Source organism: Sciurus carolinensis, chromosome 11, assembly GCF_902686445.1.
Source record: "Sciurus carolinensis chromosome 11, mSciCar1.2, whole genome shotgun sequence".
Classification (NCBI taxonomy): Eukaryota; Metazoa; Chordata; class Mammalia; order Rodentia; family Sciuridae; genus Sciurus; species Sciurus carolinensis.
In genome coordinates this window covers 45,829,964-45,850,997 of record NC_062223.1, presented here as the reverse complement: position 1 = coordinate 45,850,997, position 21,034 = coordinate 45,829,964, and the positions used below count along the sequence as shown (strand labels likewise).

The following is a 21,034-nucleotide window of genomic DNA, read 5'->3' as shown; positions in this document are numbered from 1 at the left end:
TATATAATGATAAAGATAGTTGTTAGAATTTTTCATCTTGAAACAGAACTGTTATGTGTTTATAATGTACTCTATAATTTACAAGATATTTAATTGGGTATTTGATGTATTTGCTACAACTGATTAAAGCAAACTAATACCCCTTAGAACATAAGATATCATAATGAAAACCAGAAGACAAATAGCAATACTTGATATATTTTTAAAGTAAAAATTTATTTTTTCATCATTTGTTAAGTTGTAGAACTTGTCATTATTAAACTTTAAAAACCATTTAGTGGTCTTTTTTCCAGAAATTATTTTTTCTTTGCTTTGAAAGTCTCAAGAAATTGTGTGTGTGTTTATATTATTGAGGGAATTGTAAAAATACACAGATATGTATATTTTATTTAACTTTACTCTTTAAAACTTAGAGAGTAGTCACTTCCCCTCACTATTTAATTTTGGAGTGTAATTTCACAAATATTGATAGGAACATTCCCAAAGCATACCTGCAGACCCCAGATGAAATGACACTAGGGTTCCTCCTTGAACCAAAGTTGCTTCCAGCTACAGCAAAAACCTGAGACAGGATTTAGTCAATTCGGTATATCAGGTCAGTTCTTCTACATTTTGAGGCTCTTTCAGACCTCCTTGTAAACAGATTTAGCTCAATAGTAAAGTTAAGTAGTTAAGGGGGCACAGAATCCTCCACATGTAAAAGCAAATGAGTTTTTAAAGAATAGAAAATAATCTGTATGAGAAATTACTTCTAAATTATCCATGTGGAAATCAAACCTAGCTCTTGTTAACATTTCTATAGAAACATGCATTTTGATTAAACTAAACAAATAAACACCCCCCAGAAAATACCCTAAAAGTAGGCACAGTTGTTTATCTATATACTCACAAATATTTTGTCCTTTTCTGGTTTTCATCAGTATTTTTTGTCGCTTTATTTGCTTCATATCCTTTAATTTTATTTCCCATTATTCATGAAGAGGCCTTCTATCTAAGACTGACTTGAATTGCTGCTTATTTCTTACCTGTGAAGTCACTTCAGCAAAGAGCTACTCTTTGCAGTTATGTCCTCACCTCTAATCTGTATCCCTCAGTGCTCAGCCTTGGCTGCCCCATCACTGCCCTAAGGCATGTGAAGAGAGGGCTCCGGCTTTGCCCAGTCTGTTCACGAGCTCCCTTTGAAACTGGTGAGGAGGGAAGTCTGTGAAGGGGGAGATGGATGAACTGGGTAACTGTGAAACCAGTGTAATTTGTAAATTTGCCATAACTTCTAAGAAAAAGTTGGGGACAGGGGTTTCCAGAATTAGCATGGTTTCAGAAATCAGTGAATTTGGAAATTTTCATTTCATTTCAAAGGGCTCTTTACCAATTTTTTTTCTTTCTGAGTTTTACCAAGATTTTAGCAATTAATTAACATTCAGACATAAAAGATCATAAAATATTCATGATGACATTGTCATGTTATATATTTTTACATACACACACACACACACACATACACACACAAAGAGAGAGTCACACACTTAATATCACCTGGGTGTTAAAAAGTTTAGAGCATATGAAGTGCATACCACCTAGGAGAGTATACTTTATCTGTCCATGAAGAATGAAGAAAATCTTTGTTGTAATTGATCCTTTTCATTTATTATGAAAGTTTTTACCCAGTCAGTATAAAGCCACATTTCATTTTGTCAGCAAACCAAAAACTTACTTCCTGTCTTTGCATAAAAGCTAACACAAAATGACAAAAATAATAACATAACCCTCAGTGTACATTAACTGATGAAAGAAATTAGGAATTATTTTGCAAAGATAAAATATAAAATTAATTTTTGTATTATTTTCATTTCATTCACATTCATACCAGGTATACTTCGTCAAATACCTATAGTAAAGGAGAACTTGTTCATGCATGCAGAACAAAATAAAATAAGATTAAAAGCTCCAGGAAATCAGCCTGCTTCAAAAAACCATTAAAGTGTGCCTATCCCTCAAGCTTTACAAATGTGTTAATTGTCGTGTTTCAGTCATGTAAATATGTTTCAGCATAAAGTAACCAAGATTTCCTGTTATAGAAGCGCTCCTATCTGGGGGTGTGGGGGCAGGGAGGGACGAAAAAGGACTAAATAACACACTGTAATGAAACCTGCCTTTGGGCAGCACATGCTTCAGTTCTGAATGCCCAGAAATACTTCGCAGACGCTCTAGGCTGCCTAGCAATGGGGATTTTCTAATTCTGGCTAGCTTGACAAAGTAAATACAACTATTGAACATAAGGCAGCTCCTAATAAAAAGCAACAATTCCCCCTTGTAAACACCTACATTTGGCCCCATTAAAAATTCTTTCTTCATACCCAGGAACTAGCAGACCCTTAAATGTGGGGGTCTCAAAGTAACTAGAGAGTAGTTGGGAGATTTAGTACTGTCATGATGTTTTACATCGCCATTTCCACTGAGCACTTCATACCCCATCTCAGAGCTTTGTAGAGTAATGTTCTGCATACACTGTAGGGCATTATGCAGAGAAACACATTGGCCATTATGCTCTCAGGACTCAGTCGTGTACAGCCAAAAGGAAATCAACTAGGGTTCATATATATGTTATACAGTGTACAAAATCATATGATTGCTACATTTCCCAAAGGAGTGCTCATCAAAAATTGCCACTTGTGGAAGTTATTTAGTGGACTGACATTAATGTAATAATCCAAGCAATCTGGTAAATTAATCTGACTTAAAAATTTCTTGCTTCCTGCCTTTTCACATTTTAGAATTCATCTATTCCATAAACTATGTATCAGTCAAATCTCTGCCAGTACCTAAATTAAATAGTGAACCTGTTACGTTCTAAAACTCTCCAGGATTTGAATCAGCCTTGAGATATATGCACACATTTATTTGTTAACGGTTTACCAAGTAAGAAGTGTCGATTACAGTTAGGAACAAAAATTGGTTTGAATTCTAGTAGAAACAAAGATTGTTACTTTTTTTCCACCTCCAGGGTATTTCCATTTCACACTGTTTACAAGAAAAAGGAAAGGGGATAAAAAGGAATTCTCATGTAATTAGTAGTTTGAATTTATTCCTAAAATATTTTTTTTCAAACTCAATATTCAGATCTAAAAACCCCATATGTTCCTAAAATATCTTAGCATTCTTAAGGTACCTGGGGAGTAGTCCCCATGATACTGCTTCTAGAATATTTCCTCACTTATCTCAAGTAGAAAAGGGACTTCCTGGGTGATGCAGGCTTGAAGATTCTATCAGAAAGACAGTCCCCAAAGGTTCCGATCTTCTTCCCTTTACTATGATAGTAGCAGCAGTCTCTAGATTTCAAGCATCTTTCCATGATGCCCTGCTTAAACTTCATTCAAATTCTATACACTCTGGAGCGTATCTGCTCCTGCTGCACTGTGTGTTCCAGGGCCATAGAAGCCTTGGGTTAAGCAGCAGTTAGAGACCAGGGAAAATGCTGCCAGAATGAGAAACCCCGCTACACAACTAAAGAAAGGTGAATGGAAGGGAAGCAGCTGAAGAGATACCAGGAGCCCTGTTTAGGAAATGGTGCACAGAGGATCACAGGGATGGCAGGGGCCAGATGTGACTTCTCCATCCCATTCCTTTATCCCAAAGGAAAAGCTGGAATTGGGGGGCACAGAGGAAAGGCATCTTTCACAGTGATTTTTCTCTCCAGTTTTAGGTAACATTTCAAATTGAATTATTCCAATCTTTACCTAAGTGATTTTTTTTTCAAATCCTGCTCATGTTGGAACATTACTGGGAATAAAATGAACAGAATGAAGGAGAAACCCAAAGAAAAAAATGAAGAATACTGCATTTAGTTTAGAAAGTAAGAACCATTTTAAGCAACATTCCCTAGGAACTATCCAGTTTGTTCTCTGTGGATGTATGAAATGAGGGAGGAGAACAACCTGTCTCACCAATATCTTTTAAATTTCTGAAAGTTCAAGAACAATGAGACTGAAATGTGGTATGTTCTTGTTTTTATATTGTTCAAAAGAGATTTAAACTCTGCAGATCACTCCCAGAAACTGCTAGAATTTCTCCCTCATGGACATTTCACATAGGGTTTAACCCCTCCATGTGGATTCTTCGTGGAAGACAAGCATGAGATTAAAAATCACCACTTGCCACAGGAGGAGGCTGTGAGTGAGGGTGGGGGAAACAGTAGATTATTAAGTTGCTAGGATGTCTCTTCTGAATCAAAAGAACACAGGAGTTAGAACAGCCAGTACACAGAATTGGAAAATTCAGTCTTTAACAGCCATGCATGTTTATCAGTGATGACTGTTTTCTATTATTGAAAATATCCATGCAAGGGCTGAGGGTATAACTCAGTGGTAAAGTGCTTGCCTAACATGTTCCAGGCCCTGGATTTGGTCCCCAGCACCACAAAAAGAAAAAGAAAATGCCCATGTGTGACTTGGTAAAGATATGGGCAAGATGGCCCTGGTGTTCATAGAAATAAGTTTCTATCACTTCCTTGTTGCCCCTTTCCCTTAAAAACTAAATTTAAGTTGACAAACACAAGTTCACCACAGTTTACAAACCCTACAAGATCTGACACCTGCCTACCAAGCCACACTTCTTACAGCCACTCCCTGCTTGTCACCTACTCCAGAAAAGCTAACTGGCTTTCTTTCTCCCCCTGCCCATCCTTCAAACATTCTAAGCTTATCCCTGCCCCAGGACTCCATAGCCTGGAACTTTTTTCTCTGGGTCTTATAGGTCTCTTCTCAAATTTTAGATCTTAGCTCAAATGTACTCCTCAGAAAGTCCTCCAACAGGAGTAGTACCCACAGCCAATATCATGTCACCATATTTTCTTATCTTCAAAGCATCTCTCACTATCCAGATTGTCTTCTTCATTTGTTTACTTTCCTATACCTTGCCACTCTCTCCTTGAATCATGTAAATATCATGTGAGTTCCATGAAAGCAGAGACCTTACCTGTCTTGTTCACTGGTTTGTCTCTAGTGCTTAGAAAAGTTTGAGCACAATGTATTAAGAGCATAGATATTGATGCCAGTTGAGCCGAGTTCAATTCATTTGAATACACTGAAGTTGTGACATCACTCCTGCTCTTTTCTCATTGTTTTGGACTTTGTCACATGGTCCACAGCTAGCTGCAAGGGAAGCTTAGAAATGAAGTCTTTATTCATAATGGCTTGTATTCAAAAGTTCTACTACTAGAGGAAAAAGGGAAAGTAGATATTGGAAGATAATTATGAGTCTCCATGATAGTTCCTAACCCTTAGGAACCCAAATATCCATGTACAGTATTCTTTCCACACATACCTTCCCTTCCACAAGGGATGAGTGAAGAAAAATCCCACTGACTAAAAAGTGCAAAAATTCTCTGCCCTAGCAGTTTGTAGCACCTGGTTCTGCTCCCTAGAAGAAAATTCCTTGTCTGTTATCTTCTCTTTCCCTTTAGGAAGTTATTCCTTGTCCATTATCATCCACGACTACATGAAGTCACCATTAAGGAGTGTGCCCTTTGGGGGCTGCACATCCATTGGTAGATCAGGTTTGAAGATCTAGGATTACTTTAGGAGTTGAATAATTATAGACTTATGATCAGGCTTGTGGTTTCTTTGGCAATATAATTCCCTCAAGACTTCAGGTTCCTGGACTATTTGCTTCCCTTTAGTTCCACATACAAGTAATCACAGCCAAAGAGCTTGTCTAGACATAGTTCTAGGATTCATTTACAGGAAACAGATACCACCACATTATTTTATGCAGAAGGAAAATTTGTAATAGCGAAATAACTGGAAGCACCAGAGGACACTGCCACCAAAGTGACCCCCAGGGAAGTGGCTGCCTCTGCTCTAGTCAGGAAGGTGAGGAATTAGGATCCACAGATAGGCTGCTAACTAGAGACACACCTCTGTTACTGCAGTCTTGGAGCTAGTAAGTCCCACAGCTGCCACTGCAACTGCTTCTTGACTCCCATGAAGCAAGTTATACATGCAGAAACACTGATCTGGCATCAACTCTCACAACTGCCTCTCAACTCCCATAAAGTTGTTGACTAATCACTGGGATACCAAATACCAGTGCCAAAAAGAAAAAAAAAAAAGGTCTCTGCAGCAATGCCAGTTGCACTAGTTAAGCAGCAGGAAGACTGCTCCTGCTTCTCTTCCACCCTCTGAGACCAGTACAGAGCATCTAATGGGATAAAGCTCATCTGCCTTTCCACACTTACAAGGTAAGAAGGCAGTTGGGATTGAATAGACACTGTCTAGTCCCCTTGTCCACCACGACTGTTACATTGTAAGACCTGACTCTTATTTTTTGCCCTCTCTATTCTACCTTTGCTTCTCTCTTTCATCATATGACTAACCACCTTGAAGCCATCTAAAAGAATAGAAGACGACACCCTTGACCTGACTGTAATCTCTTGGCTGGCTCCCATTTCTGGACAGCCTGTTAATAAAGGTATACAGCACAGGCTGAGGGGTACAGATATCTTCAGCAATGCTCGCCTGGTCCAGTGCACACGTTCAGAAACGTTTGGGTGTTTTCAACCCTGTAAGACCCCAAATTACCCAACCTTTGTCAGTTTAGATTGTGAGTCATAGGCATAACACTTCCTTTAACAGAGTTGTAATTTCTTCTGTCTCTTCTTACAAATTCTGTAGTTCTAGCCTGAGTTTACCCCACTTTTATAAACGCCTTTACTAAAAGTGGCAGGAAGCAACAAACACACCAATATTCTGAATTTGTCCAATGTTTTCATGATTAGGAAGTATAAGGTTTGCCTTCCAAGTCCTCTTAGGCATAACAAGGATCACCAGCTTTCCAATCTGCACCTTCAGACCTCACTGCCTATCTTCCAACCACTAAGTCAACATGTATTTAGGTCATAGGACTTGAGTGTCCCATATGTCAGTTGCCAAATTCTGTATAAACAGGATATAGGTGAGGCTGTTATTATAGAGATCCAAAATGCAGTGGCTTAAGTAATATGTATATCTCTCACATAAAGGCCCAATTGGGTGACCCAAGGCTCTTTGGGTGGCCAGATGGTATCAGGAGCTCCTACACTCATTCTGTCATTTTCCTCTGCCTTCCTTGGAACATACCTTCCATTTTGTGACCCAGGATACTGCTTCAGTATCTACCCTCAAGTCCACATTTCAGTAAGTGGGAAAGGGAAATTAGGTTTGTCCCTAACATTTGCAGAGCCTAGAGCAAGACCGAAAATAAAGGATCATGTAATTGCACATAAGCATTTAAGTTATTGAGTCAACAAGCCATTAAATATGTTTTATCTCCCCTCCTTTACAAACATACCTTCTTAAAAAGCCCCATTTAAACTTAGAATCAGGGTTTCACTCTAGAACATAGAAACATACTGAGAATTGCCCTGTAGTCTACCTCCTTTATCTTCTCACTCCTGCCTCCTTACTGCCTACAAAGGACCACTCACACATGCTTGTGGACACCCAGGATGCATATGCAAACCCTCTAACAACTATCCCTGGGCTCTTCCTTGGGCCCCAGAGTTGACACACAGGGTACACAGTCAACCCTTGGGAGAAGAACCTGGGGAAGGGAACTGTGCAGGCTCTGTACTTATTTGGACAGGGAAATCTGAAGTCCTGAGTACCCAGAACACATCCATTAAGAAAGGATACAGGCTGTAGTTACACATTCCTTTAGCCCAAATAATTCCTCATCCATGAGAAAGGGAGGAGGAGTGGATCATGACCTTTTTGCTGAGGTCTAATAGCCACAGTGAGGAAAGGGTAAGTAGATGGCATCTTCCTGCCTTTACAAAGATCATCTAACATTAAATGAAGCATTTTTGCTCCATAAAGTGACTAGAACTTAATTATTCAGCCTCATCTATTGACAAGAGAAGCTAGGAAATGTGGCCTTTATTCTTGTCCCCACTAATATTCAAAGATTCTTTTACTCTCTGAAAAGAAGTATAGATACTGGGAGTAAATGAGCAATCTCTGCTACAGACACATGTCTTTTCACATATCACACTTTTGTTTAGACAAGTGAGTTCTTCACAATCTGCTTTCAGAGAGGTGAAAGCAGATTTGGAGGCAAGACAATACTGTCAGTTATAATTGACGGTCAAAATAATTGCACACCTGAGCATTTTTCAATGGGCAGCCAATATGCAGTGTTCCAGCTCTGAAATTTTGTCTAATTTTCAGATCAATCAGGAAGAACCAAATGAAATTTCTTTAATTCAGAGGATATAGTATGATTATGACATTCATTAAAACAATTTTAATCTTAAACCCTGAGAATTATTGGACCTTAAACAAGCAAAAACATAAACCAAAATCCTGAACACATTTAGTGGAATTTTTTTTCCAATAATATTCAGCAACTACCAAATATACCTACTGATCCAAAAAAAGCAAATATTTGTCTGGCATTGTTTCCTCTGGTCTACTTTTATGTGAAAATAATACAAAATTCACTAAAATTAGGCAAAAGCATCGTGCACATTGCAAAATTTTAACCAAAGTAGAATAATTGCCATATAATGTTACATGGTAATAATGTAATAATTATGGAGTAATATAAATGTAACAAGGTGAAAATATAACAATTATGTAATAGCAGGTAACATGGATATTTTTACAGGTAGAAACAACATTCTGAAGTCTTGTGAGGAAATAATAGCAATACTGTGATGACAGCTTTATCCAACCTGCTCCACCTGTCTCCTTCCTTCTATCTTCCTCCCTGTGTTCCTGGAAGGAAATTATCTTTCCATTGAGGAAAGAGAAATATTTCTGTCTACATAGAGCAAGAGAGGCTCTCAACACATTGCTTTGGCTTCTGCCCTTTGGGCTTGTGGGAGCATCAGGTGCACATTTCCTTGGTCAGAAACCAAGACTTGGAGCCCCATGCTGTCGGCTGTAGTTCATCTACTGTGTGAATGTTTCTGGATAGCGATGATTTTGCTATGGCCTTTCTCAAAACTGTGACATACTACAATAGTTTCCCAATATACATTTACTCCCCCTTCCATAGTAATAGTTTGTTAAACATTTTTACACACTTTAAAACATTTCCCATCGTCCTTTGCAGCCAGGGGTAGTTATAACTAAGTTCCAAGCATGAGTAGAAGTGATGTGTCCAACTTCCAGGTCTTGCTTTCTTGGCTTCATTCTCCTTCTAACCAGCTGAGAGCTAGCAAGAGCATCCTGCAGAAGTCGAACACCTTGTTGACATTGGCAGACCAGTCCTTCCAGATCAGAATTACCTACTTATGGGCTTTAAAGTGAGAGAGAATAAACTTCTGCTTTTTGAAAGCCATTTTTGAAAGGGGCAGGAGTGTCTCTGTATTAACAGCTACTTAGTCTATACTCTAATTCATTCCCTACCATTCAGAGCAGTTCATAACACAGAATATGGTTACAGAAATCAGTAAATCACCCTGCAGGTGAGGGCATCATGCAGCTGGAAGGCTGGAGTGGAGTAGGATGGCATGTCTTTTGTTCATTTGTTTCCTCCCCATTATGTCAAGAGGGGGAATGCTTTTAAATATCAGGTGGAGAAACTGCATCTTCTGACATTTCCTTTATTAATTATTTTGTCAGCCATGAAAACACCCGGAAAAGATGGATTCTTTTAACAAGATGGATCCCAAATAGCCTTCTTAATACAGCCATGCACATTCACCCTGGCCCAGAAGCCTGGGATCTGACATGCCCCATCTCCCCTCCTGCCTCATGAAGTGTCGGGGGATTGTGAGTGCAGTTTCCTTTGTATTTCTTTGCAGAGCTTCAGTAGAGGGCAAGGTATACCAAACACTCAGCTGCCAGGTTACTCACTGAGACTTGGTGGCTAAATCCAATTCAATTGTTGCATTTATTATTATGTATAGTTCATTATATTTCTAGATTCATTTCCTGGCCCCTTTAAATTCACTTGTTCCTATTCTCCTGTGTCATATGTATCTTTATGAGCCACCGGAGATATTCTCTGGAGCAAGAACAGGTGTAAATAAATTAGTGTAGTACTTAATAGTTCACAAAATATTTGTACATCTAATAGTCTTGTGAGGGGGACAGTTATTCCCCGGTGATAGGTGGGAACATTGAGGCTTAGGTAAATTGACTTGCCCAAGGACACAGTGACAGTGAATGGCACAGGTAGGTGTCAAACCGTCCCTCTCTACTTGAGTTTCCGGTGCTCTTGTACCATAATGTCTGCTTCATCTATACCAGAGCCCAGGAAGAGGAGACAGAGGGACAGTGTCCCTGTGTTTGTTAAGGGGTCAACATAGAACCTATATAACCTATATAAGATGTGTACAAGTTTTCATTTAAATTGGCTATGTTTTAAAGAAAAATGAATATTATAAGTATTCTGAACTACTAATGCTTATTTCCATGATTCTGGGCAATGCAACTTATCAGAGAACATCTGAAAAATGTTAAATAATTAAAAGAAATCTCCACTTGTCTGCTAAAGGTGAAAATGTACTACATCAATTGTTTTCAGAAAACAAACAGTCCCTGGTGGTTTGGTCTTGGCAAAATATGAAAAATATAAATTGATTAAACTTATTTTAATGGGTATTTACCTGCAATTTGTCTCAAATCCAGGTGTAATCTAGATTCATTATCTTGCCCCTTCTGTCTGGGAACTGTGAGTGCTGAACACAGGTCTGGCAGGCTGGGAGAAAAAGAATTAGGGAGGGAACTATTGAGCCAGGAAATCCAATTCTGTGTGTCTATAGGATCAGTTTTGTTGCTGACTCAGAAGGAACAAAATATACAGTGGTTAAGCTCAGCAGAGACAGAGAGATAGGCAAAGAGGCAGGAATTTCAAAGTCCAGTTCTCCTTGGTACCCTTTGGAGCACTAAGCAAATCACTTCTGCTGCTGTTCCTTTGTTATGACTGTGGGCCTCCTAATGACCCACAGGTGCCTTTTGACGGAATCCCCCACTAACCTGCCAGAGTATTTGGTACCCTTGCTGTTCCCCACCTTGCAGCTTCAAGAGAAAGGATCTGCTGAGCCTGTGGGATCACTGTATATCATCCAGGCCTGTGCAGGAAGCTTAGAAGTTGCCCTGCCTTACACAGAACCTTTTCCTACAGAGAAATCATTTTTGACAAGACACTGATGGAAAAAGTAGGCAGGCAGCCAGCCAGTTATCCATCTCTTGCATCATCAGTAGAGTCCTTTTGTCCCAGAATCTGAGAAAAGGAAAATCAAGTGGAAGAAAAAATTCAGCTCAGCGTGAGGTTTCTTTTTGCGTGGGCCCTTGCCTGAGGACCCCAGGTATAAAATGGAGAATGAAGAACATGTTGATTTGGTTTATAAGGATGAGAATAATTTCATGCTTGCATCCTAGTCATTTTTATTATAGTTTGATTTTTATTTAAACCATTATAAAACTTCAACATCTAAAAGTTTATGTACCCTGCAGCTTTGCAGTTGTCTAAAGGAGGCCACCTTGCTGTACAGAGTATCTTGCAGCATGTTTTTTAGAAGACAGATCTGGGGTACAGCAACATCTGAACATTTACATGTCAAGTGGTAAAGGCTTTGGAAGCCTCAAAGGAAAACTCCCTGACACACCTGGCAAGCCTGGAACCTGATCTCTCGTTCTTCCTCGCTGCTTCACATTGCACTGACGTGGTACACAGGGGAGGCCCAGAAAGAAAGAAAACAAAACCCACTGCTTGAGAATTAGACTGCGTGGTGTTCACATTCAAGTGATAGTCAACAAAAGCAGGCAAAACTGCACATAGATGCACATACTTCCAAGAGCTGTAATTGGGCTTTTTCTAAGGACATGAGTATACAGCTCGCTTTATGATGTAGTGTTTATTTAGGAGCAATTAATCATACCACCCCCAATTTTTATGCTCAGAAGTTGCACACAAATTATATGTGACTTTTCTTTAAAACCATTCAACCTGAAAGATTGCCAAGTGTGTCACATGTCACATTTAGCTACTTTTGCTATGAAGGGCTTTTCAGCCAACTGGCTCAAATTTGATGCCTGGAAAAGGAGAGGAAGAGAAATGTTTAGCCAGTCAACTAGCAAATAGATGAGCTCCTGAAATAAATTTTATTTTGCTAGTCCTCAATAAACTGTACAAGCTTCTCCACTTAGATTATCAGAGCAGGATGACATTTCAGTCAAATACATCCTATAATCTTAGATATATTGGCACTACTGTTAGGCAAATTCCCATTCAACATGTCAGAATCCAGTTTATCACTTAGACTGAGCTGAGATTCCATCTCCTTGAACCTTTTACTGCTCCCTTTCCCCACCATGATCTCTCCTTGTCTCAGCTCTTCTAATCTGTAACTTGGAGTGTCACTATTGAGGGTTTCCTATGTGCTTCTTTTGTGTTACTGGATTGTAAGCAAAGGAGGCACATAGAAAATGCTCTGTTCACATGTCCTTTTAGATTCTAAATATTTGTTGACTCCAGTTGATTTTCTAAAATGCCTAATCACCATCTGACATCATCTGTGAAGTTCCAAGCATAAGTAAACATACATGCATGGGTGCCTGCATATATCCATTTCTTTGTGGCAATTTTCTAAGTTACCAATAACCTTCAAATCATGTATGTATCTTAGTGATTTTTGCTGTATTCATTAGCAATGATTACACAATCTTAAGGAAGGACTCAGACATGTAATTAAAGATCTCTTTCCCTCCTCTTTTCTCACATGGACCTTGACAGAGCTAACGGTACAAATATATTTGTAACATCAACTTTTAGAGTCACTGTTCTTTTTAGTTTCCTGAGACTTTCATGTTGTCATTTCTGCCTGAAATCCTTTCTGGAACAAACTAGAGTGTAAAGAAATGAAAAAATTATCTACAACAAAGAAACAAACATGTCTCGTTTGAAATCTTTTTATCACTCAAAAAAATAGACGTTAATTACTTAATAAGTGATGGGCTGAGTGCTAAGGACACAAATGACTAGCTGTGTGTGAATGTTACTATATGAATGTCGCAGCTTTTCTTGACTTGTCTGAGCTTTCTGATATCTTTGTTGGCTATGCATCTGTATAGTAGTGTCTTTCATCCTAAATATATTTTTATTAAAGGTTAAGCCTAGTCAAAGTGAAATCAAGGAAGAAATTTTAATAAGATATTTTAAATGTTTTAAAACATTTTGATCATTTGCACACAGCTTGTGTTTACATGACAACAAACAAGCGTTTCATCAGAAAATAAACTAGCTGGGACATATGCTTGCAGATTGCAATATTTGGACACAAAAGATGGTTCTACCCTTTTTATCACTTTTTTTTTTTCCATATTGAAGGGAGTTTTCCAAATGAAGGGTGTCCTCTGTCTGGTCATCTCTAGAAGGCTCTGGTTGATCATCAGTGGCAAGCCCCATCCTGCCTTACCTTTGGTCTCCCACACCCCTTTTGTGCCCCACACAATAGATACAGTCATCCTTTGTAACTGTGGGGGATTGGTTCCAGGACTCCTGTGGATACCAAAATCTGTTGATGCTTAAGTCCCTTCTACAAAGTGGCACAGTATTTGCATACAACCTGCACCCATCTTCCTGTATACTTTAAATCACCTCTAGATTACCTATAATACCTAATACAATGTAAATGCTATGTAAATAGGTGTTGTACTATATTGGTTAGAGAATAATGACAAGAAAAGTATCTGTTCATGTTCAGTACATAAACACAATTTTTTCCAAATATTTTCAAGCTGTAATTGGTTGACTCCATGACTGTGGAATCCACTGATATGGAGAGTCACTGTTCTCCCCTTTAAACTTGGATTTTTATTAAACAAATTACAGATTAGGAATGATGATAGTTAAAGGAATTTGATATTCTTTTCAAAACACCAATATGAATATATTTTCCTAGTTACATGAATTTCTATCATTATGGTCAGTTAGAGACCATGCTTAAATCAACCTGTATTAACAGAAACAATTGGGATGGAGTGATAATTCACAGTGAAATTTATTTTTGAAAACATGACCCAACACTGTGCATAAAAAAACTTACCAAGGCCTGTAACAGATGTTTTAGTGAACCTACCTGAGCATTTGAAAATTATCGGTCCTCTGATTGGTATCATTTTTTGCCTTATGTCAACATTTGTATGAAAGTTCCTAGAAAAAGTATTAGCCTTGAAAGATAATCATCAGGTCAACTTATAGACAAAGAGAAAAAAGCATATGTGGGAACACATAATTCCTGAGAAGTTACATTTTATTTTAAAAGCATTTTAGAGTCAGGCATAGTGGCACATGCCTGTAATACCAGTGATTCAGAAGGCTGAGGCAGGAGGATCACAAGTTTGAGGTCAGCCTCAGCAACTTAGCAAGACCTTCTTTCAAATGAAAAGTTAAAAGGACTGGGGATGTAGCTCCTTGGTAAAGAGCCTTTGGGTTCAATCCTTGAACCACCCCTCACAAAAAAAAAAAAAAAAAAAAAAAGAGCATTTTGGAGTCTGATTAAAACAAGGCCATAAGGGGAGGGGGGGTGAAACCCTGATATTATTTAGGTGATATTTTTCAATTTGTGCATTTATGTATAGAAAAAATCTTAATGCATTTAGATTTGGACTCTGAAAATGTTCCACTAGAATTCTTGGTCCAGTTTCTGCAATGGCTATAATTTGTAAAACTCTAGTAAGAATAGGATGTGATTATATTGGGCTTCAATCTGAAGAATTGTTTTAGCAGGAATTTTATATGCAAGACTAAATGCTGATCAACAGAGCATAATATTATACTCTGAAGTATGCTGGCGAAAGCAAAATTTAATTTTTTTTTTTGTTGTTCTTTTTTTTCCCCTTCTCCTGAAATCTCCTGCCATAGCGACTGCATTTGCCTCCAGACTTGTCAGACACAGTGAGCCGCTCAAGCAAACAGGATCTGGCAGAATCCGCCAAGCTGCTGGGCCCAGGCTGTGGCACGATGGCCGGAGGCAAGAAGCACCTGGACTTCTAGGGATTCCTCCTTAGTCACTGCATGCAGAATTACATGACACTCTAATTATGATTGCTAATAGCTTATGTAAATATTTTTCTTAATGATTTGACCCTCCAATCCTTAAAAACACAGTTAAGATTTCAAAATGGGGCCACCATTCTGCTTTTTGTAACCAACTTTTTGTACAGAAATACTTTTATTTTGGAATTTTGTTTTTGCTATTTCCAGAGAAAATAAATCATTTATTTTTAAGTAAATGGGGAAAAAGGTTAGAAGAAATCAAAATGCCTTACAGTGGTCATTAGTGTGCATGAGGTAAGGCACTTAGTATCATGGGAAAGCACATGTTACAGCAAGTAGCATGTGAAACAAGAAATTCAGGTTGTATTCAAAAACATTTTATCTTTTTTTCTGAAAAAGTCATTTGCCACCAAAAATGCTGAGGGTTTTTTTTTAAAGAAAATTTTGTTTGCAAATCTATGAAATAAATTTGCATTTATGTAGCCTATTATTAAACTGATGAAGACAAAATAATATTGGGGATTCAGACTCTGTTTAAGATAATTAATCTGCCATAGTAGTTAATAAATATAAAGAACTTGAGTGATAGAAAGCATAGAAAAAGAAGTTGATGGTCTTCTATTTAGTAATCCTAAACAATTGAAATCAGCACTATGAAATTATGTCAACAGATATAATTCAGGATTGAAATTCAAACTGACAGCTATGATAATACTAGGATAGTGGGGGAAGCACGTATTGAAGCTTGGTGAGAGATTTTTGCAATATAGGTCCAAGACAAAGAGAAAAATGAGAGTAACTCAGATTTCCATTGCATCATGTAAACCCTTTGTTAATTATGAACATTAGGTGAATATGTAAATTTTTAACCAAATAAACATATCTTTGGGGGAATATAGCATTTTGCCCCAGTTTTCATATAAAACATGAGGTTTTTTTGAATCATAGTTGCATATTCTCAAAGCTTTTGCAAATTCATAGACTAAAAGTAAAAGTTAAAAAGTAACTTGCATATTTAAGTAAAGCATCTCAATTTTTAAAGACACTTATCATTCCATTAGGAGAGACTGAATTTCCAAAATACATTTTCAATTATATTAGAATATTTTGAAGTAGTTATAACTAGCATTTTCGAGCAGTTTGCTTTTAATATACTGCAAATTATATTTTATTTGCTCTTGACAACATTGTAGAAAACAAAGACTAGGTTTTTAAAACTGTCTAACCAATATGATGAATGTCAGTCACTTAAAAAAAAACCCACTGTAGCATAAACACATACTGTATACAGCTTTTATTCAGAATTAGAATAATTGAATCAATGACAGTGATTTGCCAGGATGTCAAATCTCTCCATCATATCCTGTCACTACCAGTTTATTTTTTGTGATCAAAATCAAAAGACAACTATTTGTCACCCGCTATTTCATTAGTACGAAAAAATCGGGTTTATTCTATTTTTTTAGAATGTCTGGTTTATTTTTTTCATCTCTTTTAATTCTAAAGACGCAAATTCTTCCCCATTTTCTTTTCAAAATAAAGTTTCAGAATTGATCTGTCAGTTAAAATTAAAGGGCTTTATATAAAGCAATGGTGCTTTTAAGATTTAAAGCAACTTCAAAAAATCAATTTAGTCCATAGATAATAAATAATGTTATGCAGATACTCCACAAAAGCTTTGCTGTGTCCTTTGAATGCATTGTGAACAAAGTGAATAAATTCAAATGAATATTGTAGTCCAGTTATTATTTTAATAACTCTAACCTTTTTCTTTCTGTGTTGTGATTCATTTTATACAAAAACACAACAAAACAATTACATAGCATATAACTCTGAAAAGGAAATATGAGGTCATCAGATATGTAAATTGCTTGTCAAAATACTTAGTAGGTCATTGATTTACTTCCCTGGTTACCATATCTATAAAATTAACAGCCAATTACTAGTTAATATATGCTTTGCAAATAGGTATGTACTATAAAAATTGAATGTGCATATTTGAACCCATATTGTAAATATAAGAAACTTTCCAAACTCAATAAAAGTGCATTTTGAATAATAAGAGTACCTGGGCTTTCCAAAAAATCAGGTCCAAGTGCTTTGTTTTTCTATGATAGAAACCTACTCTAAAAATGTATTTTCCTTTCTTCTGGAAGCATTATTTTTTTTCCTCATTGCCCTAGTAACTTATTACATAAAAATATTGGTCTTGAAAAATTCTGCTGTATGTATATATACACCCTTCTGATATCTTATGAAATAGATACTCTTATGGATTTTCTTCAATTATGAACTTGACTCAAAGACATAAATACATAAGAACAATGCCAAACATAGTATCTGAAATGTCCTCATATCTTTTAAATGTTTCCAGTATATGAACTTCAAAACCCTGTATGGTGTTCATTTCTTACGCTAGATCAGCCTTTCTTTAACATGAGGTAAATATTTTGACTACTGCAGTCTGCTCAGGTACTGGGGTTCTAAGACCTTCTGAATTCTTTTTAGTAGCCACCAAACAATCCACTTTTCTCTTTCTCTCTTCCATTTATTCTTTCTACCTCCAGGATCTTCAAATACTAACACTAAACCAAATAAAAATACTTAAAAAGGAAGGGTCTCTGCAATCAATTCCTTCTCTATCTTTTAATTTCAACAAATGAGACACATACATACACACAAACAAAAGGGGAGTGGGGAAACCCCTATTCACTTGTTTCAGTTCACCATTACTGTTATTTCCAAGACATCATGCTACTGTTCTGCAAAGATAGTTACCATCAGTAGCATCGAAATTAAGTGACAGTAACCCTAAGTAACTAAAACTGAACAGTGTGGTCATCCAGGACCAAGGGCGGGGTGGGGGGGTGTGAGAATAATATATATTGTGGGCCTTGGTGAACCAAACATCCAAAACATAAAAATAAAAAAGTGGGGGGGGGGGCGTTTAAGGCCCAGAGCATAAAGAAATAAGCAGGAGCATATAAACACCATCTTAAGATGACAAACATTCACAGAACAAAGTTGAGTCTTAAAATAATAGTACAAAGATAATCTTAGGAAACCTAGTTATGATAAAAAGTAGGGAAAATGTTATGTGAGCCATATCAAGAAGCCTGTGGCTTGTTATTTAAGAGTTAAGAGGCACAGCTTTGGAGGAAAAAAATACCCTTGGAAATTTATTACAGTAAAAAGCACATTTTATCTGGAGCAATTCAGCTCTAATCCTGTTCACCTGGTTTTCCTAAATCAAATTTGGAGTCAATTTTTAGGTGTAAGTCCTATTTCGACTGAGGACATCACAAATACACTGTCATCCTGGAAAATGGTATCAAGACATCCCTGCAGATTTCCCATTGACAAATATATAAACATACATATCATTAAATAAATAAACAAAAATAAATTATTTTACAACAAATAAAAGGCCAACTCCCAGGCACTGCAACCAGAGTGTCTGCAACCCTGTCCCTGAGAGGGCCTGTAGCTCCATTCAGAAGGAGGACTCATCTCCCTAGGGTGTGGGCAGAAGGCAAGGCAGCCGTTCCCATCCTGCTGGACCAGAGGGCTTTTCTGCAGCTGAACAGCCGCTTCTTCAGACTAAACCAGGCTGCGCCACTGTGCCCTGGAAATCCTGACCCTCAGAGGACATGTATACGTGCCCATGTGCACACACACAGATCCTCAGCTCCCATTACTCCCTCTCTCCCACCCCCAGCTCTTGCACCCAGCACACCACACCCAGTTCTCCAAAGTCTGTATTCTCTACACAACAGAGCCATGGGTCAGCACCAACTTCCTGACCCTGGCCCGAATCATGGCCAGTTGGAAACAGTCCCTTCTTGCAGAGAAGATGTAAGCCAGCCAACAGCTGCTGCAGCACACACTCACATAACCCTTCTCTGACAGTTCCCTTAGCACACATCCCTCAGGGAATGGAGGCTGCAAAATGTCAGGAGGTAGAAATGTCTGCTCGAGCTATAGTACCAACAATGCAGAAGTGCCAGCATGCAGTGCAGGCTGACATCGAATAAAACTACATGCACACATAGAAAAACTGCAATCAACTTAGGAAGGTGTCTCTAAATGTAAAGCAACTCTGGTGGAATAAAGTTATTAATATATAGCATGCCAGAGAGATGAGTCTCAATTATCTGTTCACAAATAATTCTTTAACTAGGAAACAGTAGATGTTGAACTAGAAGGTTATGTTTAAATCCTCCAGTTAATTTCTATATTTCTGAACATTTGCCTTTGGGGATTAAAAAAAAAAAATGCAATTCAGAGGAAGCAGATCTTTTCTCCCCCAGAGGTTTTTGCATGTGTGAGCATTTTAATCCAAACTACCAGAACCCCCAGTCTTTTTACTGAAGTTTGCAGGAGAAAACTTATCTATACTGATTTATATGTTGCTCAGAACAGAAAGAAATAACAGTCTCAGACAGGCCTTTTTTTAACCCAACAAAGGCTTATTTTTTTTCCATCCTTTGCTTGGGCTCAAGCACTCCTGCCCTGCGTGCCGCCACTTTAAACATGATCAGATCTGTGCTTCATTGCAAATAACAACTGACCAACAATGGGCCCTGCTTCATAGATTTGGGAATGTTTGGCTTAAGCTGCCAATGACTGAAGGCCTTTAACTCCCACCGGCCAGTCACAGTCCGCTTTGTTGTCGTCTGTTGATGTGTCTGTGCTCATTATTCCTTGACATGCAACATCCCCCCCTCCACCCTCCAACCATCCACTACCGCACAGAAAGCAAGATTCAAATGGGAACAGCTGTAGTGGTTCAATGGGAAATGATGCCTCTTGTGCAAAGGGGAGGGAGAGAGAAAAGAGAGAGGCCCTATCTGAGAAAGGCAACAGCTTTCAGAGAGTCCTGTTTAAGAAATCTACTTTTGAATATACTTCAGTGAAATCATTGTTGAAACAGGCTGACAATGGAAATCTGCCCAGATTGAAAATGCCAGCCCTAATTCAAAACACCATTCCTAGTTGATAGTTTCTTGCATTTTAAAATTGTTTTTAGACCTTGAAAGTTTTTTAATTAAATGTCTAACCATTCCATATATATATATATATATATATATATATATATATATATATGTATATATATATATATATATATATACACACACACACACACACACACTCTGGGTGTACATGGGCACAGATCTACACATAGTTTTAATTGGAATGTTTTTCTAACACACTTCTGATTGATGCTATCTGTGAGAATTTTTTCTTTAAGGGTCATCAGGATGTCAAAATAGGGTATGTATGAAAGTAACCATTGGTTTTAGAATGTTAATCTAACATGGAAACAAAATTTGTAACACCACACTATAAGGTTAAAAAGAAAATAGTATAATAAAGGAAATACAAATGCTTTGGCATGGTTTTTACAATCAACAATGGTTAATTTTGATATGTAGTTGTGAACAACTTCAAAACACTTAAGTTTAAAACTCTTGCAAGCACTTTTAATTGATTAGGAATGAAATCTAGATGCACAAAATGATTGGACTGTGAACAGTAATACAACTATATCTAAGAACAATTAACTTTTGCTGGCCAAAAAAGAAACGTATGATTGCATGAAAATGTGTATAAAACATCTATAGAGTATTCTTGTCAAATATAAATGAAATTAACTTTATTATAGAAATCATTCTGAGGATTTCTAGGGAAGACAAATACTTACATTTTGACATAAAACAAATTGGATTATATCGAAGACACACTCTACCTTTTAGCTATCAACTTTTTTCTTCCTTGAATTTATATCTTACCCTTTTTTGCACATAAACTTTATCCGTTAACAACCTTTGGAAAACCAACAGATATTTCTTACATAAATCTAGTGCATGTTGTTCCAGGTTTAATTATATGCAAAGGAATGATACAAACTTGGAACATCAGTCCATAAACTATGAACAGATGGGTAGAAGTATTCGATATATCTTGATAAAACTCTTAAATTCGTGGCAAATCTTGTTGATCATGGTTTCCTTTTTTTTTTCTTTAAACAACTTCATGACCAACACAG

General features: G+C 37.4%; 1 protein-coding gene across 1 annotated transcript in view; it reads left to right on the top strand.

The window, feature by feature from the left end:
• Positions 1–16,721, top strand: part of Elp4 (elongator acetyltransferase complex subunit 4) — a 264,679-nt gene extending 247,958 nt beyond the window's left edge. Inside the window, exon 10 of the mRNA XM_047516710.1 lies at positions 14,851–16,721. Within this exon, the coding sequence (XP_047372666.1) occupies positions 14,851–14,982 (132 nt within the window). The 3' untranslated portion in view covers positions 14,983–16,721. The remainder of the gene's footprint in view (positions 1–14,850) is intronic.
• Positions 16,722–21,034: the final 4,313 nt, after the last annotated feature.